We start from the raw sequence: 24,441 nt of genomic DNA, 5'->3' as shown, positions 1-24,441 counted from the left end.
GGTCAATCCAACTATGTGTATAGTATGGTGGATCAATAAGAATGATCCATCTCAATCGAAACAAACAACTCTCGTGTTGTCTTGATAGTGTAACTAACCTAACTTAACCTAAGTTTATTGTTTGAAGATCGATCAAAGGGTCCTAAACCTCTGACGAATCAAAATTATTTACGCTAAGTACTGGATCCTCGTATGTTTTCTAAATGTGACAAGGATAGTAAGTAAGATGTACATGTATCAAGAGGGGAAGAAGTGGTACTTACGATGAAGTCATCGCCAACGTAATCACCCTCAGGTGAGAGCGATAGTGGAAGAACATCGGTGGGCTTCTTGTACTTCTCTATGGTTCTCCACCAATAGAATAGAGTGATCAGTGGCATTGGGAAACTGATTATAATGCCAGGTATGAAGACTTTGAGTAAGAAAGTTCCAATGGCTGTTATCTGATAGATTGCCAAGCCGACACATAGACGATTGAATACCAATGGCCACATCAATCCACCTGTTTGGTACTTTGGACAATATGAATAGATATGATTGTACTTTGATACATAATAGTCCAAGAAGAAGTATAGCATTCCAAATGGAATGATAAAGGGTGACAATGTACTATATGACACTGTGATCACTAAGATGAGTAACTCTCTTGAGTACTGTGTGCAGGTTTAAGTGTAAGTGATTGATTGAATGAGCGATGATAAGAGTGGTCAAGTACATACCTTGATGCATGTGATATCGGTTGGATCCTTCTTTGTGACAGCGTCTACTTTGTCACCGGGTGATGAGACTCTTGAAGCTCTGATGACTGCGCCGATTAATTCGAATGGACGCAGCAGATCCAGTGGTACTGAGGTGAGTGATTGGACGAGAATGTAGTTGATAAAGAATGATGATTGAGTGGGCAGTGATGATCCAAACAATGTGACAACCTCCTTGAGCGTCATATGTTCAATGATTCTAAAGAGAATGGTGAGCACTGAGCCTGAGATAGTGACAACAATGAATACATTGATGACGAGGAATGCCCAATATGTTGTGAACACCTTGTGGTAGTATGTTGTCCTTGTGTCCTCCTTATTGATTCGAATCAACAGTTTGATAAACAGTGGTAGTAGACCCATGAATGCGACCAAAGCCAATGATGGAAGGTATCCCTGAACAAAGCCCTTAAGAGCATCATTCATCTCGACCAAGTCCACCAAGAAATTGAGTACAGGTATCTTTGCCAAGTTCTCCAACTTTGACAATGCACTGATTGCTGCAACTGGTATCCTGTTGATTGATTCGAGTTAGAGAGTGATTGAACGAATGAATGAGGAGCTGTGGCCAACTTACATGTAGAAACAGAACAATACAAAGAATACTACAGAGATGATTGTACGCCTGATGGTCCTCTCTCTTCTTGGCACTGTTAGGTTCTTCCATCTGATGTTCTTTAGTTCTGGAGCAGGTGTGATAACAAATCGGTTTGTTATCTCAGAGTAGAGACTGGTGGCGCAGATCGATGCGTCTGACATTCGCTTGAAAGTGATGAATCCAGCATTGATAGAGTATTGTGCCCATTTGCGTATATTGTCCTTTGTAAGATTGGACAACTTAAACTCCATTGGTGCACCCTCCCTTTCCTGGGGGAGTTTGGCCTCGATCTGTGCCTCCTTCAGCTTGATATCAATGTCGATCAACTTCTTCTCGTAGTACTCGCGTCTGTCCTCCACCTCGCCGCCACATCTTCCCGGCCGGAAGCCCTTGGCACGCATTGGTTTGGTGCCCTTGGTTTCAATCTCGCTGAGTACCAAGTCCAATTTACGTTGTGCTCGTCTGTGTTTTGACCAAAGCTTCCTTAGCACCGGCTCCTTGTATACCATGTGGCAAGCCAATATCTCATCTCCCGAGAAGAAGTGTTGGAAAAATGTCAACATATGCTCTTCACTCTTTATCTCCTTATTCATCTCTCTGACCAATACTGTATAATTCCTCTCATGATGTTTGGTCATCCATCGCAATCTCTTCTCCAAGTACTACGCGGGGGTGGGAAGGGGAGTGTGAGTCGATCGAGGGTCAGACTGGAGACTCGCTGAAAACTTGATTTAACTTACAATCTTATATGTCCTGCGGAAGAGAAAGAATGCTACTCCGGTAAAGAGTGGTATGGAGATGGAGTGCGCCCATAGACGATCAGAACCTTCGGGCACTGAGGCAATGGAGACAGAGTCCAATGTGTTGATGTCTATTCCAGTGCCATTTAGACTGGTGTTTATACTAGTGTAGTTGATGGGCAATAGCACACCAATACCAAACACAAGGAATACTGTGAGCAGTTGGATACATAGTAGTAGGAATTGGAGATGCATGTAGGCATCGATTCCACGTGACTCGAATATCGACTCGAGGGGGAAGTAGAAGGTGTATTTGATCCATTCGATGGCGTTGACCACCAGAGGTGAGTGTGCACCATTGCTCTTTATCAATCGTGCGTTGAAGAAGTTCCTGTAGGACACTCGAAGTATGAAGAACACGGTGAATAGCACTGATGCTATCACCAAGTTTGTTATCAAGTTTGACGCAAATCCTTTCCAACCTGCTGTCAAATTCGCCTTCTCCACTGATGATGTATTATTATGTTCTCCACTTCCATTATTATTTATATCATTTAAACTATATAATAAATAATAATTCATAATTTATATTTATATTATAAATTATATTCTATTATTATATTCTGTTATTGTATATCTGTTTGTTGTCAAATTATAAGTTGTACTTTGGAGATTATTTGAATGATTGATTGATTGATAAGTAATGTATCAATGTATGAATAATCCTTGTAATATGCACGCAATATATATGATTAATGATTGTGATATGTGTTGTGTGTGTGTGTGTGTGTGTGGTCTTTATCTCTATCTATCTCTCTATCTCTTGTCTCATTCTACAATTCATACTTCAAAATGAACAACTCAATGCGAATGAATGAATGTGTGTGTTTGAAAGGATAACTGGATTATGAATGTGTGAATGAGAGAATGAATTCACCAACGAAACACAAACACACACCATCTTGAGCTCAAGAACACACAAACACTGTTTGATTGTTTGTCCTACGATCCAAACCCAGATGGCTCGTAGCGGTTTCGTGGTCCACTTTGTCGTTTTCCAAATGCGTCCAACTTGTGGTGCGTGGTTGGGGTAGTACGCGCAAAAGACGATAAACGTGAGTGTTTGATCACTTTGCATGATTTATTATTTATTATTGTACAACAACATTGATTGATTGATTGATTGATTGCTGGAAGTGAGTGAGTTTAGGCAGCAGACATGGCTTGAGCAAGGAGTGCGTCGAATTGGTCGATGATGGATGCAGAGGTCAGCTGAGACTTGACCCATCTTTGTGCCTTGACAACTAGTTTTTCCCATTGCGTCTTCTTGGCAGAGAATGATTTCTCAAGACGTGCCATCACTAATAATGTCGTCCAGACATCTGGCAATGCCTTCAATACATCAGGCTCACTGGCGCTAACACTGAACAACAAAGCATTCCAGCTGCCATTGGCCTTTTGTGATCTGATCAAGTCCATCAACAGGTCGCCACTGGATGATGGCGTCACACTCTTCTTCTTCTCATCCTTGATCGATGATGATGATGAGGACGATGATGAGAAGGAGATCTTCTGCTTGGATGACTCTCTCTCTGCGGACATCTCCTTCTTTCTGAAGAGGCCTTGAGGGGCTGGTGCGCGGGGCGCACTCATCATGTCCAAGCTCTTGTCGGCAGAGATGCAGCTGAGCTTCTCACACTCCTCAGCGAGGTCGTCCATGCAGCTGTCCATCATGTATGAGGTTGATGAAGTTGGTGGTGGAGGGGGTGGACCGCCAGACATGGGTGGGGGTGGTGGACAGGGACTGATTGAGCGCTGTGGTGGCATGCCGCCTGGCGCGCGAGGTGCCGAGCTAAAGGTGGGTGGTGGGGCGGGAACGGCGCCGCCGTAGGCCATACTGCTCGATTGATATGGCATTGGCATGCTGGGTGGTCTTGGCTGGACAATGGGAGTTGGCTTGATCACATCGACAACGACCATCGTGTCCTCAACTGGTGTGGACGACTCGGCCACCACAACGAATGATGTGTGATAGGAGATGAGGTGGTACTTCTTGCCCAGTGCGATGATCTTCTCCTTGCACTCGGCCTTGGTAGCGGGCTGCTTGCGCTCCTTCTCCTCGAGATCGTGGATGATCATGTTGGCAGTGAGTGTGTGGAGCGAGTCAGAGGCGCGAGACACCTGCTCAAAGTCCACGTCGATCTCGTAGGTGAGTGTCTGGCCGGTGGGGCCATCGGCGGTGACCTTTAGCTTCTTGGTGGTGGTGCTGGGCTGCGAGTTGACCAGTGCATAGATCATCAGACGCTCGTGGTTGAACACTGGTCTGATGTTGGAGGGTGCCTGGGTCAGGTCCAAGCCATCCCAGTCCACCTTGATGTTGGAGATTGTTGGCTCCATGGCTGTGCTCATCAGCTTCATCACCTGTGTCTCCATCTGAGCGTTGTCATTGATGAACTCAAAGTAGCCTCTGCAGGCCATCGACAGACCAGTGACCAGCTCGCGGTCAACACCGCCTCCAATACCCAAAGTGAAGATCCTAGTTGTGTTGGCCTCCTTTCCAACAAAGTCAATCAGCTCGTCTCTCTGTGATACCTCTCCATCAGTGACTATGTGTGAGGAAGTGAGTGAGTGATGTTAGTATTCCTGCTTGGCACGTTCAATCAATCATGCTTGAGGGGATACTTACGAATGAACACTTGTCTTGGGTACTGTGGATCATACTCATTCTTGAGGATGGCCTGGATGGGTGGCAGGAGCTCAGTGCCACCAAGGTTGGCATCGATCTGGGTGATGTAGGCTGCGGCAGCGTCGAGACTCTCATCGTTGTAGAGCTTGGACTCTGGGAACAGAGACTTGTAGGATGATCCAAAGAGCCAGATGTTGAACTTAGACTTCTCCGTGAGGGCACGCATGAGGATTTCCAGTGCGCTCTTGGCCTTGGCGATGGCGCCACCTGACATACTGCCCGAACAATCGAGCAGGAAGATGAACTCGGAGCGCTGGTCGACCTCGTCGGCCGAGATGGTCAGCTGTGGGTAGAAGTTGACGCCGAGTGCGTATGTCGAGCTGGTGGGCGACTTCTCCAGGAAGTAGGCGGGACGGTCTGTGTTGTCCTGTTGCTTGATCACAACGATCAGGTTCTTGGTGATAGAGCCATCGTGCACCAGACTGATCTTGGCGCGCTTGCCATCGACCATTGACTCGGTGGTGTCGTAGTTGAACACGTGCACGCCTTGGATGGGCGAGGACAGCTGGACATCGAGGCTAAACTCGAGCTTGAAGCGCTTGGTTGGGAACATGTAGCGGTGCAGGGCAAAGTAGTACTCGTCGTTGTAGGTGCCAATCTCCGAGACGATGGTGAGCGTGACGGTGACCTCCTTGGTGGGGGGCAGGTTGCCAATCATCGTGGTGAACGTGCCATTGTCATTCTTCTCGACCATGAACGCCTGGTTGCCGCTGGCGATGGCGTCCGAGTACTTGTTCTGGGCGGCCTCCTTCTCCTTGATCTTGGCGATAAGCACCTGGTCGTCGTAGGTGACGACGAAGCGCGACACGGCCGACTGGGGCGCGAGGGGCATCTGGTACTTGGCCTCGACTGGCGAGGTGTTGCCATTCTTGTAGCGCTGTGTCCAGACAGAGACCACTGCCGAGTCGGTGATGGTCGTCTCGATGGAGAGGTCGGTCAACTCAAAGCATGGTGGAGTGGTCGAGTTGTTCAGTCCACAGAATGGTTGAATTGTCTTTTTCTCCAAACGTTTAAAGAACAAGTTGGAGTAGTTATCTGGTGGAGCACATTGTGATGCTGGCTGGCCTGTGCTTGGTCCTGATGATGATCCCTTTCCAAATATTGATTTAAGTACTTGCATCCTTAACTTTATTATTTGTAATAATTATATATATATTAATTGTAGTTTGTTTGTTTGATTGATTGATTGAATGAATGATTGATGTGTGAAGGTTGTACATTAATATCTTTTTTTAGCCCATAACAGTTTGGATAATCATCTATTCAAACCCCCACAGTGATAAAGAAGTCGATCAGATTTTCAATCAAATGTGCTTCATCGAATAATATCGATTTTTTCTTGTGGAGTTTTTTTGTGTCTACTACACTTAGGACCTCAAGGTCAATCAAAAAAGCACAACATCTCCATTAATACATATTTTATTTATCGTCCCAGGTAAATTAGTCTTGAATTGTTTACTATGGTTATAACATGTTTACTTTGAGATCTTGGATGGACTTGGAAAGACTATCGAAACCTTCCCAATCCCATTGGTACATACCTTTTTAATGTTTCAATTAGGTTGCACCCTCTTGGATAATAGGAGGTTCCGAACTATTCTACCGCACTCCCTCGCACTCTCTAGACACACTGGCACCACTCCATCAAGTTTGGGGCTCAAACTTCAACCTGGAATTATTCCTTTCAATCAAATAAACTTGTTGTGTAAATTCACACATTTGACGTCACGAGAGTAGGGCCAAAAAGTTAGGAAAACGAATGAAACTATCAAATGTTTCGTTTGAATGAATGAATGAATGATTGACATCAATCAACCAACCAATCAATCAATCAATCACAAGTACATATAATATATGTATATAACAAACAAACAAAGAAGAAGATGAAACTACCACCAATGCCCAAGATTCAAGAGTTGATCAGACTTTATGGTCTGTCAGCAAAACAGCAGCTCTCACAGAACTTCTTGTTGGATATGAATATAACGGACAAGATATGTAAACTGTCTGGTGGCTTCAAGGACTGCACGGTGATAGAGGTCGGTGCAGGACCAGGTGGTCTCACTCGCTCGCTGCTCAACTCGGGCGCCAAGAAGGTGATCGCCGTTGAGATGGACCGACGATTCATCCCGGCACTGCGCATGATGGAGGAGGCCAGTGACGGTCGTCTAAAGGTGGTGATGGGCGACATGATGGACGTCGACGAGGCAAAGATACTCAGAGAGAACTGTGCAGAGAAGGTCGATTGGGGTCAACCATCCAAAGTCAAGATCATTGGTAATCTGCCCTTCAACGTCGGTACACACCTCATGCTCAAATGGATCAGGCAGATAGCGCCTCGAACTGGTCTCTATGAGTTTGGTCGAGTGCCGATGATACTAATGTTTCAAAAGGAGTTGGCTGATGTAAGTCTCGATTGATCGATTGATCACTCAATGGAACTATTCCACTCACTCACTCATCACATTCATTCAATCAATCAACTCAATCAATTAACTCAATCGATCAATCAAACAAACAGAGGATTATAGCACCAGTTGGATCACCAGAGTATGGTAGACTGGCAGTGATGGTACAACAGGAGTGCATGTCAAAGGTGGTGTATGATCTACCTGGGAAGGTGTTTGTACCTCCACCAAAGGTGGATGCAAGCGTTGTATATATAGAACCATTGATCAAGCCTCTTGGTGAAGAGGCCAAGTCCAAAGAGTACCTCGAGTACATCTGTCGAGAACTATTCACACGCAAGAGAAAGACACTCTCCAATGCCATCAAGTATGTACTTCACTCATTCACGCACTCACTCACTCAATCAATCAATCAATCAATCACTCATTCAATCATTCGACCATAACAGGACATTGGGTAATGGATCAGAATCATTGATTGGTGGAATAGATCCAATGAAGAGACCACAGAACTTGACGATCGAGGAGTTGGTGGCACTGTCTAATCGATTTGTGGATTGGCCTGGAAAGAAGGAGATTGATATGTTGTCATTTAGGAATGATGGCAAATGGCTGAGATCAGAGCTAAAGAAGGAGAAGAGGGTCAAGAAGCAGGAGGAGCGCATTGAGAAGCAGAAGAAGAAGGTGGAGGATTTCAAAAAGTTGAGCAAGGAGGATCAGAAGATATACCTACAGTCACTCAAAGAGACTATGCCATCCATCTTCAAGAATGCCCATGTCCTGGCCGGTGAGCCAATCAATGACAACACTGGAGACAACATCGACAACACATACGAAGATGAATACGACGACGAGGAAGAGGACACCATTGTTAAGTCCTAATCGATTGATTGATTGATCACGTGATTTCCATTCCAAGGCCAGGGTCATGCGAGACCTGGCCTGGAAATTTGGTGGACCACCGAACAATACATTGAAGTGAAGGAGGGCAGGACTCGCGAGATGTACTCTCCCTTTGCGCTAAAGTATCACATTAACTTTACTTTACGTTTACTTTACTTTGTCAACAGCTTGATGCCATCGTAGATACAGAATTGAATGGTAACAAGTGTGGTCACCATTACACATCTTGCTTGCAAGCCGAGGAACAGTCCACGAACACCAAGTCGTCGTACAATGTTGCCAATGGCACGTCCAACACCTTCGTCAGTCTTTTCTTGATTGATCTTTGAGAGGATTGTGTCGGCAGGATGTGAAGCGATCGATGCCACGATACCAGATACTGCACCAGTACCCAAAATCACACCAAACTGCTGGCCATCACTCAAATCATTCTTTGTCAGTCCCTTTGTCAACTTCAAGTTCTTGTAGAAGTACTCATTGGCGAGTTCATATGTGACAAACTGTGCGCATGTATAAGGTACCTGCTTCAGAATGATTGGGGACAGGCCCTTGTAAAGTCTACATGATTGGAAGGCGGGGAGGTGTCAGAGACGTGGCTGGGGCTGGGATAGTCCCAAGGCCAAGGCCAAGGCCTCATCAATCAATCAAACATACCCTTTGATTCCCTCGCTTTGATATATCTTGTTGAATGCTGGTAGCATTGCAGAGGCAAACTTTGGATCGGACACTTGACGAATTCTTACAGCTTCAAAGGGACACAGGGCAATGTCTCCAATGGTCTCGGCAACAGATGATGCCGCCAGCCATATTGGAATACGATAGGTCCTTTGAGTCTCCTCAGAGAACAGTGCACCAAACTTCTTCTTGAACACCTCGTAGAATCCAAACTTGCAGAATCCCTGTATAGCATAGCCGAACTAAACATCACGTGATTGATTGATTGATTGATTGAATGAGTGAGTGATTGATTGAGTGATTGAGTGAGAGGTGGAAGGTGGATACATACTGTTGTTGCACCAATACCTTGTAGAAGCATTAGTGAACCTTCTTCTTTGATGATGGTTCGGGCAGCAGCACCCATGCCAGAGTTGTACTTGATTGGATCAGTCTGAAGACGAGTCTTGACAACATCCATTGGCACTACCACCAGATGTGTGAAGCAGCAACCGGCAGCACCACCGGCACCATATCTCAAGAACTTGTTAAAGGTAATAGGACCTTGATCATTGATTGTTGCTCCAACCATTCTATCTATCTATCTATCTCTTTGTATAAGTTATATGTTATCTGTTGTTATCTGATGTTTGTTGTACTCAATGAACACAATGAAGCAAAGGTGAAAAGGTAATCATGATGTTGATGATGATCGTCTGAAAGTGCACTCTATGCAACCCCGACGATTGGACCTTCAGGTCCCATTGATCAGAGCCCACAATTCAGGAAGACCCTTGGTCCCATTTTTATGATCAACTTTTGATAAAAATCGTCGTTTTTTGGGTCATTACGTACTTTTGTCATTCGTCATTCGTCAGAGACGACTGACATTACACGACGTTCAATTTCAAAGTTGATTATGAATAATATTATTATTATTATTATTATTATTATGATTATGATTGATCACTGCTGCTACTGGTTGTTGTTGTTGTAGAAGTAGTGCTAGTGCTTGATGATGATGATGACGATGCAGCTCTATCTTGCTTCAGCTTCAAAGCCATCTCCTTGAGTGCTTGCTCCTTCAACTGCAACTTTTGCAGTCTGGTCTCAATGGTCTCCTCCTTGTGATAGTAAATGGGTCTGGTGAACCTGTCTGACGCATTGGCCATGACGTTCTTGCTCTTCTTCTTGCCCTTTGCCTTGGTCTTGGCGACCACGTGCTCCTGTACATCCATATTGCTCTCGCTCTCGATGCTGACATCATAGGTGACCTTCTTCTTGAGCTCGGCGGGTGGCGCTTGATGACCCGAGGGCGAGGTCGATGTGGTCGTGGTCGAGGTGCTCGTCGACTCTGGCTTGGCCTTGAGTGTCTTCCTCTGGAACTTCTCAGCTTCGAGACCTGGGGGTGGCGAGCAGAACAAGAGCTTGCCAGCGACAAAGTCTTTCAGGACGATTCTGGCGGCACGCGACTGATCTGGCGCACCGTGCACAGTCATGAAACCTCTCATGTAGGCGTAGGCTGACAACAGCTCGGCACCAGTTGGGGGTCTATCCTGGGCCTCATGCTCCTTTGGCAGTGGAAGTGCCACAGCATACATGTCCTCAAGGTAACTCCTTGCGACACGTTCACAGATAGCGTCCACTGGAGTAACAAAGTCTCTCAATTGATCGATTGGCAAAAGTCCATTGATAACCTATTGATTGATTGAGTAAGTGATCATGATTGACTGAGTGATCGAGTAGCCCTGCATAACACATACCATTTCAGCCTTTGATGACAATAGAGTTGGGAATACGAGACCTGGACAATCCAACAACACAATCTCCTCTTCTTCCAATATAATCGTCTGTACATATTTCGTCTTTCCAGGAGTTGCTGCAACGGCAACCTTCTTATCGCCAAACAACACATTGATCGTACTACTCTTTCCGACATTTGGATAACCTGACAGTCCAACAACGATCTTGCCTTGGAACCTGCTGTTCTCGGCTGTATGAGTGAGAGTGGCGTGCGAGGGTTAGTGTCTGGCTCGCTCCTGCCATGCCATGCCATGCCCCATCAACAACTTACTTAAAGGCTTGGGACAAATAAGCTTAAACTCATCCAATATCTCCTCGCGAGTATATATCTTTGTCTCCTTGTCTTCGTCTGGCTTGCTCTCCAATTTCTGTATCTCGTCGAGGTCAATGTCGGCACCCTCGTCAATCAGTCGCTGGATCTGCTTGCGCTTCTCAATCTTGAGTTGCTCCTTGTGCGCCGAGAAGAAGCGGTAGTCGATGCCCTCGGACTCAAAGTACTTGGCCCACTTCCTGCGCTGCACCTTTGTCAGCAGATCGGCCTTGTTAACGACCAACAGGTTGGACTTGAGTGGGTTGAGCTCCTTGGCGTAACGCTCGAGGTCTGGCGATCTGAACAACAAAGGATTTCTCGCGTCCACAATCTGCACCAACACGTCACTCTTCTCAGCGACACGCCACAACTGCTTCCAGACCTCTGGATTCTTCTCGAATGGTGTAATAATGAGACCATTATCCTCCTCCAGCCTAGGTTTGATTGATTGATTGATTGATTGAGTATTAGTGTCGCGCTCAATGACACTCATTCGCTCGCTCAGTCGTTCGCTCGCTGGCCGAGTCATGTGTAATGTACGTACTTTGCCAATGACCTTCTCCAGTTGTAGAATGACTCCTTCTCGCTAGCCAAGAGCTGCTCGGTGGTGGTGTTCTCATCCCAGAATGGTCTGCGGGGGATGGTCAGTGAGTTCCAGAACTGGTTGTTCTTCTCCAGTTGCTGCTTGTGCTCCAGAGTCTTAATCTCTCTCTCCTCCTTTGACAACACGGTGGATGAAGTCTTCATCAACACCACAACATTCTGCTTCTCAGCTTCGAATACCCTCTGCTCCATCTCTGACAACTCCAAAAAGTTCTCCAAGTTATTCGACATATCTGTGTTTGAATATAACTTCTTTCTCTCATCCTTTGGATCTATATCAGTTGTATACATCTATATATGTTTGTACATGTGTCAGTCTATGTCTCTATCTTGTTATTCATTGTCCATTATCGAAGACATACAGCAACGGTCTCTTGATTGATGTTTCTGCCCAACTTCCTATTCCTGGATTTAATGAGCACGCGACCCAAAGAATCATGTTTCTTTCCCTTTGTCATTATTTATATAAATGTATATATATTATTAATTATATGTTATATGTTTGTTTATATGTACTACACAATGAGTTCAAAGTTGAGAAAGGATTGTGTTGGTTGTTGGTGGTGAAGCGAACGAAGGTTGGTCAATGCTTCGTTTTGATTGTTTGTTTTTTTTCGAACACAAAGACGAATCGCGAACACTCTCACACACACACACGTTCTTTCAATTCACTCATTAAAGATCACACTGGAATCATTCCAATCAATCATACATACACACTCAATCAAAGATCATGACTTTATTTGATTGAACCACTGATTGATTGTGACAGCGCTGACTATGTTGTTGATGTTGCTAGGAATTGGATTGCCAGGTTTGGATAAGGTAGCCATCATGTAGTTGGGGTCCAACCATCTGATGCATATACGTTGCTCTTTTGGAAGTAGTACTTCAAGATCACCAACATTGGACTTGCGTATATCTGTCATTACATTGTTGATTATACCAAGTGCTTGGATGGTGGATTGTCTTGAGAGGTCCAATACCATGCGCTGTACATTGTTTGGTATGCTCAGATGTTGATCAGTCTGTCTGAGTCTGACCTGTCGCACAGACATTGGCAACACATCTAGGTAGCGTACATGTTGATTACGTGCGGTGTTGGCGAATACTATCATACGGAGATTGACTGGCAGGCATAGATTGGAGGGTGGCTGATTGAAGCAGTAGCCAAGGGATAGGTTGGTGAGTAACTGTGGAAGGTATCCAACGAGTAGTGGTTGATTGAACTTGAACCCAAAGGTACATGATACAAGTCTGTTGGGGAGCACACCAGGTTCAAAAGCATGATTGAATGACGTTCCAAATGTTAGGCTAGTAAGTGATTGAGGTAGGACGTTGATCGACAGGGGTTGGTCGTATGAGTGGCCAAAAGTTAGTGTGATCAATGAAGTTGGAAGACTATCCTGGATTATTATTTGATTGAATTGGTAACCGAGGGATAGGGATGTCAATGATGGAGAAGGAAGTACACCAACTGGGATTTGTTTGTCATAGTTTGTTCCAAGTTGGAGGAAAGTGAGTGAAGTTGGTAGGGATCCAGGGATGAATGATTGATTGAACATGGCGCCAGTGATCAAAGTTTGAAGGGTAGGCAAAGTATTGACTTCAAGTTGTTTGTTGAACATATGACTTAGAGTAAGTTTGTTAAGTTGGGTTGGTAGATGAACTTGATTAATGACTTGATCAAATGTATTTCCAAGGTGTAGGTTGGTGATGGACTTGGGTAACACTCCATATTGAAGTGGATGATTATAGCCTCCCATATGTAGATATGTCAATGAAGATGGTAGTACACCAGGGACAATATGTTGATTGAATCCATCACCAAGTGTAAGTGATTGTAACATTATTGGTAATGATCCATGTGTTAAATGATGATTGAAACTTGATCCAAATGATAATGTAATAACTGAAGATGGTATCATATCTTTAGGTATTGATTGATTGAATGTCGATGACATTATCAACTCTGTTATGTTGTTTGGAATGATTCCAATACCATTAAATAATAAACTTCTTGAAGGTTGAACATCTACTTCTTCTGGAATTGTAACTATTGATAATAATGATGATTGAATATATTTATATAATCTCTTACAAGTAAGTGATAAACATAGTTTATCGACCTCATCCTCTACTAATTGAGACAAATGTCTAATTATAACTAAAGGTAGTGTTGATAGTCTATAACTATTGTCCATTATTCTAGACTTGGATGTTAGTTGATGGAGGAATGAATGAATATGGTAAAGGATACTTTTCCCAAGTTAATGCTCCATCCATCAAGTGGAGCATGTTCCATTCAAACAACAACTTCCGACCCCACTACCTCCTGATCATATAATTCGATTAAGTGTGCATTGCCCTGTTGTTGCCGTGTTGCCAACCCATCAGTGGCAATAGCAACACACACTTTGATCAAACACACACCACATCCAAACAACTACACACAATTGCAATTGGATGGATGATGGTAATGGTATTGGTCTTCCCACTATCACGTGATGATCATAATGTACCTGTTACATCTACTGGATCGAGAACTTACATACAAACCACTATGAATGAGGTTTGGCGCCAGCTATGTTGTGTTTAGATAAGAGTATGTTTCTTGAACGATGACAACATATCAAAGATGTTATTACTTCTATCACTGTAGTTGTTGCTGTAGTTGTAACAGAATTGGTGGTTGTGTCTGTTGAGTAACAGCAGTAGTCACAGTAGCAGGAGTCGCGGTAGTTGGAGCGGCAGCATTGGCTGTAGGTAGATGTGTCAATTGTGAAGAAGATGATGTTGTTGTTGTTGTATGTGAAGTTGGAGATGTTGGAGATGTTGGTGAAGTTGGTGGGTAGCGTGTGTGACCACTACCACTGCCACTGCCACTGCCACTGCCACTGCCACTGCCACTGCCACTGCCACTGCCACTGCCACTGCCACTGACACTGCCAATGCCAATGCCACTGCCACTTCCAACAATAATGCCAGAGTCTGACATCTTTAGATTGTTGTCCACAACTACCTTGAAACCAAAAGTGGAGCGAATGTCAGTGGGCACCAATTCGTACTGCTGCCTTGTGATCTTGGCCTTCTTGAACAGTACTTGTCCCTCTCTAGTGTATGCGCCAAGGTTTGCCCAATCGAGTGTGGCGTATCTCAAGTCTGCTGCGGTGAAGTGGCAGTTGTGAAGTCGGGCACCAGTAAAGTCACAGCCGGTAAGGTCTGCGTTCTGGAACTTGGCATGCTCCAGGTTGGCATTCCTAAAGATGCCATTGGTGATGATCGCACGCTGGAACAGCGATCCTGTACAATTGGCCTGACTAAAGTCAGCGCGACGCAGCTTACAACTGTTGAAGCTGGCGTGGTCCAAGTTGGCTTTGACAAACGAGCTCTTTGACAGTCTACTCGATGACAATATAGTATTCTCTGCAACGACATTGTCGAAGCAACAGTTCTTTCCAATTGACTACATTGGTTGAGTGAGTGTGAGTGGACCATGGATGGATTGATGTCCAAGATGATAACATACGTTAAGGAATGTTGAATGTGATATCCTACATTGTCCAAAGTTACTGTTGGATATGTTGCAGTAACTAAAGTCCTCTTTGATGAAGTCGATTGATGACAAGTCAATGCCAATCTAGTGTATGTGTGCCCATGTGTCGTTAGCCATGTGTCATCATATCGACAGCACTATCCAATAACATACCAGCTTCTTATTGTTGAACTTGAGATTGCCTTTGTTGAGCAAGATGTCCTTGCGAGTGTAGTCTGAACGATTGGAATCCAGTCGTTCTATAATGTTGATCAGAGTGCTGATCTGGAAGAAGTGAGCCTCTTGTAACACGCCAGCCAATGATATACCATCATCAATCACCACTTGATCGGCACTTGGTGACCTCAAGTGATTGAGCAGCACTCTAAAGTACTTTGGATCACGATCAATCAAATATGCGCCATTATGATCCTTCCTGGAGCTTTGTAGCTGACAATCACGTTGGAACTGAGAATCCCAATGCGGCATCAATCGTTTGAGTGTGAGTATGAGTATGAGTATGAGCATCACATGCACATGTGTTGTGCTGTCCTCCTCCTTACCATCTTGTAGAGCACTGAGTTCGGATCTGAGGTCAATGTGGACCTTGTTGTTTGGAACACCTTGCCGCCAACATTCAGTGCTATCCAATCATCTACCTCTGTATCATTGTTATTATTGTTGTTATTGTTGTTATTGTTGTTATTGTTGTTATAATAAGTTGATGATGTCATTGTATATGTTTGCTAGTTTGATCAAATAAAGATCTATGAGGACCCACAAGGTCCTTTTGAAGGGTCACCCTTTGGAGGAGAGTGGGCTTGACTGATCACACGATCAACCATGTTGTCAGCAATTTATTTCAAAAGCGGAGACGTCTCATCAACTCCTCCTTTGGACCTGCTTGTTGAGGATGAAGAGGCTGAAGCCGAGTTGGACTGGACAATGGATGTTGATGATGATGATGAGGATGATGGACCCTCAGCAATCTCTTCTTCATCAATACCATTCAGGTCCACTATTGAGTTGCTACTGGATGAGGCTACGATATGATGGTTGTGATGATGTGACTCGTCATCATCCTCGACGACTACCAATTCTATGTACTCTTGGTCAGCGTTGTCTGGACCTTCGCCAATTAGACTCCTAGCCAACCGTCCATTCCTCATATTCTTCTTCAGCAGGAACTTGTATAAACGTGATGGATGTTGTGATCCATTGACACTGGACATCACTGGTCTCTTCAAATCAGGGTTATTCTCCTTCCTAATAATATTGATCATTTCCACAATAGTTGGCATGTACAATTGCATCATATAACTGATTGTGACCACTGGCATGATGCATGTTACCAATATCAACTATAACATTTGATTGATTGAGCGAGTTAGTGATTGTGATTGAATGATTGAGTGGATGGATAACATACAAAGAATGATCCCCAGAAGTCTGCAGACTTGACCAAGTTGGTGAGCACGGCATAGGTGGTCATTGTTGGAATGGAGTTGAGTGCAAATGCGCAAAGGATATAGACTGGTATCGTACCCCATATCAGTAGATGGTTAATCTTTGTGATGGTACTAAGGGAATAGAGGGTCAGTAATTAATCATGCCATGCCTGAAGTGTGGCGCATACATACTGTGAGGCTAGGAATAGAGTGAGTGACTGGAGGAAGATGACGGCTGTGAATGAGATCATTGAGAATGAGTCATAGTCGATGGTGGATCCATGAAGGAATGCGAATGGTCCAGCTGTCATGCAGAAGATTAGGATCGATTGGAAGGCTGCACGTAATGCCCACTCGATAAAGGTCATCACACTGAATGCACGACCTTCTTGACAGACACTATACAGGTATGGGTTGCGTTTGAGTATTGACTCGGGCAGATCCTTGTCCAGGATATAGCCCATGATTGGTAGGCCTGTAAAGATGATGTTGTATGACGTAAGCGAGAAAGTGTTGAAGAATGACGAGCCGCCAAACCCGCTGAACAGCTGATACAGTATCTGAATGAAGCAAATGAACAATGACTTGTAGAAGCTGTAGTTGGCCACGAAGCTTGTTCTCAAGTATGAGTATCTTCCATGTACAAATATCAAGTCTCGCAAGTACTTGAACCCTAATGAACGAGTGAGTGTCAGTCATTGATCGTTGGGCGTGTCCAAAGGTGACAACTTACTCGCTACACTATAGTCTGCAGCACGTGATGCTTGTAGTCCTTCACGACCACTGATGCCAACACCAATATTGGCCTCCTGTATCATGGATACGTCATTGCCTCCATCGCCAACAGCCAAACATATCTTGCCAGTGTTCTTTACCAATCTTACCACCTCTGCCTTCTGATGTGGAGTGACTCGACAGCAAATGACCGAGGGCACCATGCATGATAGGTCCAACAACTCCTGTGAAGCATGCCTCAGGGCTATATCCACGACATGTCCTTCAATGACAATCGTTGCATCTTTGCGCCTTCTCTGTTTGAGTTGGCCTTGGGGATGCTCATCCTCCTGTTGTCGCTGATGATGGTCATGCTGTTGATATGGCTGCTGTTGATTGGACACGAGATCATCGTGGATACTTCGAATGGATGCCATAACCTCATCTGGCGTCACGCGGGCATTGGCACCAGTCGATGGATTGTGACTCTCGTGTGGGTCATCCAACTGCAGCGGCTTGCCCACTGTGTATATCTTGCATCCTCTATCAATCAGGTTACAAGAGTGCGCTATTTGAATGGCAGTGCTGTACTTGTCGCCTGTGAGCATCCACACCTTGATGTTGGCCTGCCTCAGCGAGCTGATTGTCTCTGGCACCTCCTCCTGTAGCTTGTCCTCAATTGCGGTGATGCCCAACAATCGCAGGCCATTTTCCAACACATTGTATGCTTCAAACTGTTGTTGCTGTCTGTTCTCCATTGATATGCTTGCAGGTTGGTAGTACTGTTTGAACCACTGTTGATACTCGCCCTCTGTCAAGTCCTTCTCCGCAACGCACAATGTCCTCAGTCCAAGTGATGCAAACTCTTCAATGTGTGCCAGCGGTGCTTCGTATGATGATTGATTGTCATTGACCAATCTGGCAAATATAACATCATCTGCACCCTTTGTGATGATCCTGATCAGCTTGGAGGAGAGATCTCTGACGACCACACTCATTCTCTTGCGATCAGAGTTGAACTCAAAAGTGTGTAGCAGTTGGAAGTCACACAATCGATCGATGACCTGAACAGCCAATGTTGACATCGTCTTTGAAATGAACTTAATGTTAAGCTTCGATGCAGCAATGATCAATGCTTCCTCATCTGGTGATGCAGCCTTATAATGTATGTTTCCATCACTATTGTATCCACGACCAAGGGTACTAGTTAGTAGTTGTGGTCAAGAGATATAGCAATGAATGGACTTACGCGTCAATGGTTGGTATGACAGAGTGACAGAGTGATAGTGCCATGAAGAAGTCAATGACATCGGATTGTTGATGTTGGACAAGTTGGGTGAGCTCTGGGTCGTCAAGTGCCGTGCCGGCACCCTGTCCAAAGATATGATTGCCAATCGAGCACTTTGCAAACAACATCCTGTTCTCTGTTAGTGTGCCTGTCTTGTCTGTGAAGACATGTTCAATCTGTCCAAGATCCTCGCTCAGTGCCGTACTGTTTGCCACAGCATATGACTCTGTTGGCCTGTGATACATCCTCAAGTCCCAATCGATAAACAATGCATAGAAGTACTTGACAACGTCGATTGTGACCTTGAGTGATATTGGTATCATCTGTGTTTGATTGATCGATTGAATCAGTGAATGAATGATTCTGCCACTCTCATACATCTCAACATACCATTGAGTTCAGCAAAAGGAATCGAAGGGGAATGATGACGAACTCGTACCATGGTGCTTTGTAATCACTTGAGTATCCGAGGTACCATGTGTCACTGTCTTGACTGCGTCTGATTGAATCGCCAATGGCTCCAAAGATAAAGACTAATGTGAGTTGGAGACAAAAGATAAAGATTGTGATGTTGTTGATGGATCGATCCAACTTGGTCCACTTTGATGCTGGCACCTTCTTGTTCTTGCCAACTTTGGTCTCGTTGCCAGTGTACACGGCAATGCCATATATGTAGTCTGTGTTGCGCAGGTGTGTAGCCTGCAACACAAAGTTGGCATTGTCCAATATGATCCAGTCGGTGCCAGTGCCATTCATTGAGAGTCGTGCGTCGAATCGATAGATCTCAGCATTGGGTCGAGGACATTCGATTGTGCCCTTGAAGCGGCCAAGGTCCGCCAGGCTAAAGCCTGCAGTGTCGGACGGCGCAGACCTTGCCTTGAGGTCTGTCTCGCCGTCTAGGTTGGCAGTCTGCACGTAGCAGCTGCCGTCGGGATCGGATGTGGCCAGGAGAACCATGTCGACGGGGATCTCCGCGTCACAAGGCAGCCATATGATGTCGCCCACTGATATATCCTCGCTGCACACCTGTCGCTTGACACCATCGCGCACCACTTGATACAATCGCTTGTTGGCCGTGTAGTCACGACGTCGACGGTTAAGATCATCGTAGGCTTCCTTGACGGCCGACACTGCAAAGATAAATATAAGTGCGCCCCATGTTGAGATGGGGTCGACGGGCGTGATCGAGGGGAACAGCTGTAGCACACCAATCATCAAGAAGTAGATGTTCATCGCGCGACCAAACTGCTCCAGCAAGTTCTTTGGTATGAAGCTGATAACAGTGTACTTTGTATTGCTTATCGCGTTCTTTGGATAACGATCATTCCTCACAGGGTCATTCGCGTACACCATTCTCGTGCCGGCATCATTCATGTCTTGGCTATCGATGCCAAGTAGTTGCTATTGTTTGATTGATTAAGTGATTGTTTGAGTGAGTTGGCCGACACATGTGAATGTCTGTTGGGACAACATAACATACCTTTAGCCAAGCGAATGATGATGACATCGTTCGTGATAGTGTATGTAGGTAGTTGATCAAGTGATTGGGTTTGGAGTACTTTTGATAGTTGTCGTCGTTGTTGTTGCTGTTGTCGTCGTCGTCAATGGAGGCTTCAGATACACCAATTGATAGATCATCATCCAACAACAAATTAGTAGTCGATAGTATACCCTGTTGTTGTTGAAACGGTCTTCTTCTCGTCGACTTTGATGTTGTCGGTGTTGTGGTCGATGGAGTCGTCGTTGTCGCTATTGTAGTCTTTATCGTTTTTGATCTATCCAGTTCAAAACAACAACAACAATAATAGTAGTTGTAGTAGTAGTAATAAGATTATATGTATGTATGTATGTATGTATGTATGATGATCTAAAGTGAAGTGAAGTGAATGAAAGTGTTGAATTTAGAGACAAGATGATAGTTCAACTTCAAAAGTGTGTGATGGTACTCAATCATTCAATCAATTAATCAATCAATCAATCACATACGACCAACTACATAACTCAATAATAATGGGCCAATACTTGTAGAATGGAGTCTGGTTTCATCTTTAAGATTGAATAGATAAACTCTCAAGGTGTTTCAATGTTTTAACCAAGTGTTATTAAGACCACACAAACACAAATACGACGATTCCTTGAGAACAGGGATCTTTGTGTCAGATGTTCCCTTGTCTTTGTTGCCCTGGATGGCAATTCATTGAAGAATCATACCCGGGTTGTCCATTAATTACAAGGGTTACATCAAACATGTTTACTAATGTGTCATAAAAGTGTGTTTGGTGGGTGTGAACAAACAAACATACACACACATCCTCAATCGATTGACAAACGCACACAATGACCTCTAAGCAATGTAAAGCCTCGAAGATGGATGCTAGGGTGGGGTAGTGTGGTGACTCTCAGTCATTCATTCACATGAGAGTGAGAGAGATGGACTGATAGGGTCCTTCTTTCATTCCATCCATTATTTAAGCAAAGGTCCTTCACTCATTCATCTGCTCTATCTATCTACTATCCAACGACACACAGACACACAGACACTTACACACAAACACATACACCTTCACTAGCTAGTTCAATCAATCATATATCAGCAACACTCGCCATACTATTACTAATATATCTTTTATTGTAGTTATACATCTGTAAATATAACATTTTTATAAGTATACTTACTTTCATCATTCATTCATTTATTATTATCCATATCTTAGTTATTTATTATCCAACACAAAGTCAAAGTCTAATTAAATATTTATTTATTATTAATTTAACATCATCATGACAGAGGTACACTCACAAATTACAACATCAGTATCTTCACTGTTGGCCACTTCATCACCAACATCATCAACAACATCCACTGTGGCAGCTGTATCTCTACCACTTAGCTGTAGCCAAGTGACCAACCACAACAACAACAACAACAACACGAACATTGGCAATGGAAAGCAATTGCAGACCAAGGTATTCAATCAGAATCAGAGACATCCAACTGGTGGATGGAAGTTTGTCGACGAGACAGAGTTAAAGAAGCAGAGAGGGTAAGTAACACAACTTATCCATATTCACCTGATCAATCATATCATACTAACTCAATCAATCAATCAATAATAGTGTTTGTTGGGAGCTACTAAAGAGTGTTGGAAACAGTCTGATAGAGGGAAAGGAACTGGTCAACACATGTTTGCCAATAACATTGTTTGAGCCTAGGTCATTCTTGGAGAAACTCACTGATGTATGGTCATACGCTCCAGTCTACTTGCCAAGGGCTGCCGCAACATCTGATCCATTGGAGAGGATGAACAATGTGGTGGCCTTTGCAATCTCTGGCATATATCTCACAAGCACATTGGCCAAACCATTCAATCCCCTGCTTGGCGAGACATTCCAAGGTCACTATCCTGATGGCACTCAAGTGTTCTGCGAGCAGACGTCACATCATCCACCAATCAGTGCATGGCAGATACAGGGCAATGGTTTCCATTACCATGGTCAAGGATTGTTCTCTGCATCGTGTCGTGGCAACGTGGTCAAGGCCAATCAGAAGGGCATTCACACAATCAACTTTAGTGATGGAGGTACGATCACCTACACTGTGCCAGAGATCTTTATCAAAGGTATCTTCTGGGGCGACCGAATCACAGACTTTGGAGGCAAGGTACTATTCAACGATGAGAAGAACAAACTATGGTATGTACAATCATTCATTCAACCATTCAATCAATTAATCAATCAAACTAACATCATCAAATCCAGCTGTGAGGTCACATTCAATCCAACTGCACTTGGCTTCGTACGTAGTATATTCTCCAAGCAGAAGGAGCCGTCGGACTTCTTCCAAGGACATATATTCAGAACAGGTGTGACTCCTCAACCAGCCACAACTACATCCTCACATGGCAAGGACAAGGACAAGAAGAAGTCAACATCAGATTCAACCACTGAGTTGATTTGTGAGGTGGAGGGATCATGGCTGTCACAACTCACAATTGGCAACAAGGTCTATTGGGAGTTGAACATGGTGCCACCTGGATTGATCTATGATGAGTCACCTTTGCCAACTGATTGTCGATACAGAGAGGACTTGCGATACCTCAAAGAGGGTAACATCGAGAAGGCCAAAGAGTACAAAGCATTGATTGAGGATCGACAGAGGAATGAGGCCAAACTGAGAAAGGATGGTCACAAGGCATCAAAGAGCAAGCGTTGATCATGTCATGTATTGTTTTCATTAAACAATGTATTCAACATATCATATGGTTTAGGATATGAATTTGATCTAGAGGACAAGGAGAAAGTGATAAGAGTGTAGAGTATTGACCTAAGAATATATATTTTGAAGAACAACCTCGGGAAAGGAGAATTGAGGCCCTTTTTTTTTTTTTTTTTTTGACTAGAGTGGAAGTTTATTATTATTGCAAATAAATTGGCGTCATTGAAGAGGCGGGATAATATATATAAGTTAGTCGATTTTGAATTTTCTTGATTTTTTTTTCTTTCTTTTCTTTTCTACTGTAGGCCTCTGAATTCGGCCACCAAGTATTTGTTGATAGTTGGCGGCAGAGGCGGAAGACGGATGTCGCTGTTGCGAGTGCTGAGGTGCCACTTGGTAGTGAACTCGGCCATCTCATTCTTGATGTTGACTGGTCGTCCGGCCAGGATGTGACTCGTGAGCGTGGACATGAGGGAGCGCCACTCCTGGCGGAGGAGGGACTTGAAGGATGTGATGCACACCAAGCTGAGCTTGGCCAACAGGGCCTCCTTGTTGCCAAAGAGGTGGTTGGCGATGTAGTGCCAGAGGTAGTTGACGATGATTGCCATGAGGTGGATGAATGGAAGGTTGGGGCGACTAGACTTCGTGGAGATGTCCAGTGCTTTGATGTTCCATTCTCTGACATTGATACCAGAGCGTTGCTTCACCAAGTCTAAGGCTGGGCGCATGGCTTCTTGGGTTGCCACTTTGCTGCAGTCAAAGAAGAAGTGATTGTAGGGTTGGTCTGTGCAGGAGTTGCCACAGAGGGTACAGTCAGCGTCTGCTCTCATATGGTTGATTGGGAGGGTATGGGAGAAGAACCTGAAGAGGGCGTTACGCGAGGATGGTCCTCTCAGGGTGCTGATGACCTTGAAGATGTCTGGGAGCTTGAGGCCGTGGAAGACACTGAGCTGCCATTGACCCTCGGTCAGTCTGATTGAGCCATACTTTGCCTTCCAGAGGATGGCATAGATGTCTTTCAGACTGAGGGTGCCACCATTGCTATCCAATAGAGGTACCTTGTCGCTATGGCTGGAGAGGTGGGCGGAGCGGAACTCCATCCAAGGTGTGTGGAACTTGCGGAAGAGGCCAGTGAACTTGCCTCCCAGGCGCTTCCTGGCGTTGCGGTGTTGAGTTCTCCACGAGTCCAGGTAGCCATGGGTGAGATGGGCTGGGGTGTTGAGGAAACGATTGAACACCCAAACCTTGTAGGCAATTGATCTGAGTCCAATGTCCCAGAGGTTGAGGCCACCTTGATCCCAATGGAAGCTGGCGCGGTCCAGTGCCATCGTGTTGATGAAGCTGGAGCCGTAGGCGGTGGTCTTGGGGGCTGAGATGAACCATTTGGTGAGGTTTTCGATCTTCTTGATCTGCCACTTGGTCGGTGAGTCCAGATAGAAGTGGTACATCAGAGGGGGGAGGGCGTAAGACTTGAGAGCTGCAACCTTGGACCGCAGTGTGGTGCTTTCAGACTTGAAGAGCGAGAGTCTGCCGCGGAGGGAGCTGATGAGAGTCTTGAACTTGGAGTAGATGCCCTGCTTGGTGAAGTTGACGCCCAAGTACCTTTCAGGTTCGGTGGCCACTGGGTAGGGGAGCTCRGACGTTGGTGCATCGCCCAGGACAATGTGGACAGACTTGTCGACATTGATGGCTGACGAGGTGGCTTTGCAGAAGACCT

At 44.8% G+C, this 24,441-nt stretch overlaps 10 protein-coding genes across 10 annotated transcripts; 2 read left to right on the top strand and 8 right to left on the bottom strand.

Moving 5' to 3' along the window:
- Positions 1-142: 142 nt before the first annotated feature.
- On the bottom strand, positions 143-2,678 carry SAMD00019534_103780 (hypothetical protein; the record flags this gene model as incomplete). Its single annotated transcript, XM_012894216.1, has 5 exons — positions 143-199; positions 264-653; positions 720-1,272; positions 1,336-2,018; positions 2,097-2,678. The coding sequence occupies 5 exons, from the start codon at positions 2,676-2,678 to the stop codon at positions 143-145; spliced, it is 2,265 nt and encodes a 754-aa protein (XP_012749670.1).
- A 624-nt stretch (positions 2,679-3,302) lies between these two features.
- On the bottom strand, positions 3,303-5,962 carry SAMD00019534_103770 (hypothetical protein; the record flags this gene model as incomplete). Its single annotated transcript, XM_012894215.1, has 2 exons — positions 3,303-4,702; positions 4,783-5,962. The coding sequence occupies 2 exons, from the start codon at positions 5,960-5,962 to the stop codon at positions 3,303-3,305; spliced, it is 2,580 nt and encodes an 859-aa protein (XP_012749669.1).
- Positions 5,963-6,680: 718 nt separating this feature from the next.
- Positions 6,681-8,126, top strand: SAMD00019534_103760 (hypothetical protein; the record flags this gene model as incomplete). Its single annotated transcript, XM_012894214.1, has 3 exons — positions 6,681-7,247; positions 7,364-7,617; positions 7,700-8,126. Coding segments are annotated over 3 exons (1,248 nt in total), but the record flags the coding sequence as incomplete, so codon positions are not given.
- Positions 8,127-8,305: 179 nt separating this feature from the next.
- On the bottom strand, positions 8,306-9,399 carry SAMD00019534_103750 (hypothetical protein; the record flags this gene model as incomplete). Its single annotated transcript, XM_012894213.1, has 3 exons — positions 8,306-8,711; positions 8,808-9,070; positions 9,160-9,399. 3 exons carry the CDS (start codon positions 9,397-9,399, stop codon positions 8,306-8,308), a joined length of 909 nt encoding a protein of 302 aa, XP_012749667.1.
- A 364-nt stretch (positions 9,400-9,763) lies between these two features.
- SAMD00019534_103740 (hypothetical protein) lies at positions 9,764-11,981 on the bottom strand (the record flags this gene model as incomplete). Its single annotated transcript, XM_012894212.1, has 5 exons — positions 9,764-10,504; positions 10,571-10,800; positions 10,882-11,354; positions 11,465-11,814; positions 11,886-11,981. 5 exons carry the CDS (start codon positions 11,979-11,981, stop codon positions 9,764-9,766), a joined length of 1,890 nt encoding a protein of 629 aa, XP_012749666.1.
- A 279-nt stretch (positions 11,982-12,260) lies between these two features.
- SAMD00019534_103730 (hypothetical protein) lies at positions 12,261-13,472 on the bottom strand (the record flags this gene model as incomplete). The annotated part of the gene is made up of 1 exon (XM_012894211.1): positions 12,261-13,472. A coding segment is annotated over one exon (1,212 nt), but the record flags the coding sequence as incomplete, so codon positions are not given.
- A 704-nt stretch (positions 13,473-14,176) lies between these two features.
- Positions 14,177-15,547, bottom strand: SAMD00019534_103720 (hypothetical protein; the record flags this gene model as incomplete). The annotated part of the gene is made up of 3 exons (XM_012894210.1): positions 14,177-14,989; positions 15,053-15,163; positions 15,233-15,547. The coding sequence occupies 3 exons, from the start codon at positions 15,545-15,547 to the stop codon at positions 14,177-14,179; spliced, it is 1,239 nt and encodes a 412-aa protein (XP_012749664.1).
- A 368-nt stretch (positions 15,548-15,915) lies between these two features.
- On the bottom strand, positions 15,916-20,015 carry SAMD00019534_103710 (hypothetical protein; the record flags this gene model as incomplete). Its single annotated transcript, XM_012894209.1, has 7 exons — positions 15,916-16,419; positions 16,488-16,638; positions 16,699-17,179; positions 17,240-18,399; positions 18,470-18,831; positions 18,899-19,909; positions 19,989-20,015. 7 exons carry the CDS (start codon positions 20,013-20,015, stop codon positions 15,916-15,918), a joined length of 3,696 nt encoding a protein of 1,231 aa, XP_012749663.1.
- Positions 20,016-21,289: 1,274 nt separating this feature from the next.
- Positions 21,290-22,721, top strand: SAMD00019534_103700 (hypothetical protein; the record flags this gene model as incomplete). The annotated part of the gene is made up of 3 exons (XM_012894208.1): positions 21,290-21,552; positions 21,626-22,201; positions 22,268-22,721. The coding sequence occupies 3 exons, from the start codon at positions 21,290-21,292 to the stop codon at positions 22,719-22,721; spliced, it is 1,293 nt and encodes a 430-aa protein (XP_012749662.1).
- A 299-nt stretch (positions 22,722-23,020) lies between these two features.
- SAMD00019534_103690 (hypothetical protein) lies at positions 23,021-24,326 on the bottom strand (the record flags this gene model as incomplete). Its single annotated transcript, XM_012894207.1, has 1 exon — positions 23,021-24,326. A coding segment is annotated over one exon (1,306 nt), but the record flags the coding sequence as incomplete, so codon positions are not given.
- Between the last annotated feature and the right edge of the window lie 115 nt (positions 24,327-24,441).

The sequence above is a fragment of the Acytostelium subglobosum genome (assembly GCF_000787575.1).
Source record: "Acytostelium subglobosum LB1 DNA, scaffold: scaffold27, whole genome shotgun sequence".
Classification (NCBI taxonomy): Eukaryota; Evosea; class Eumycetozoa; order Acytosteliales; family Acytosteliaceae; genus Acytostelium; species Acytostelium subglobosum.
The sequence above is the reverse complement of the archived record's forward strand: the minus strand, read 5'-3'. Positions and strand labels throughout refer to the sequence as shown.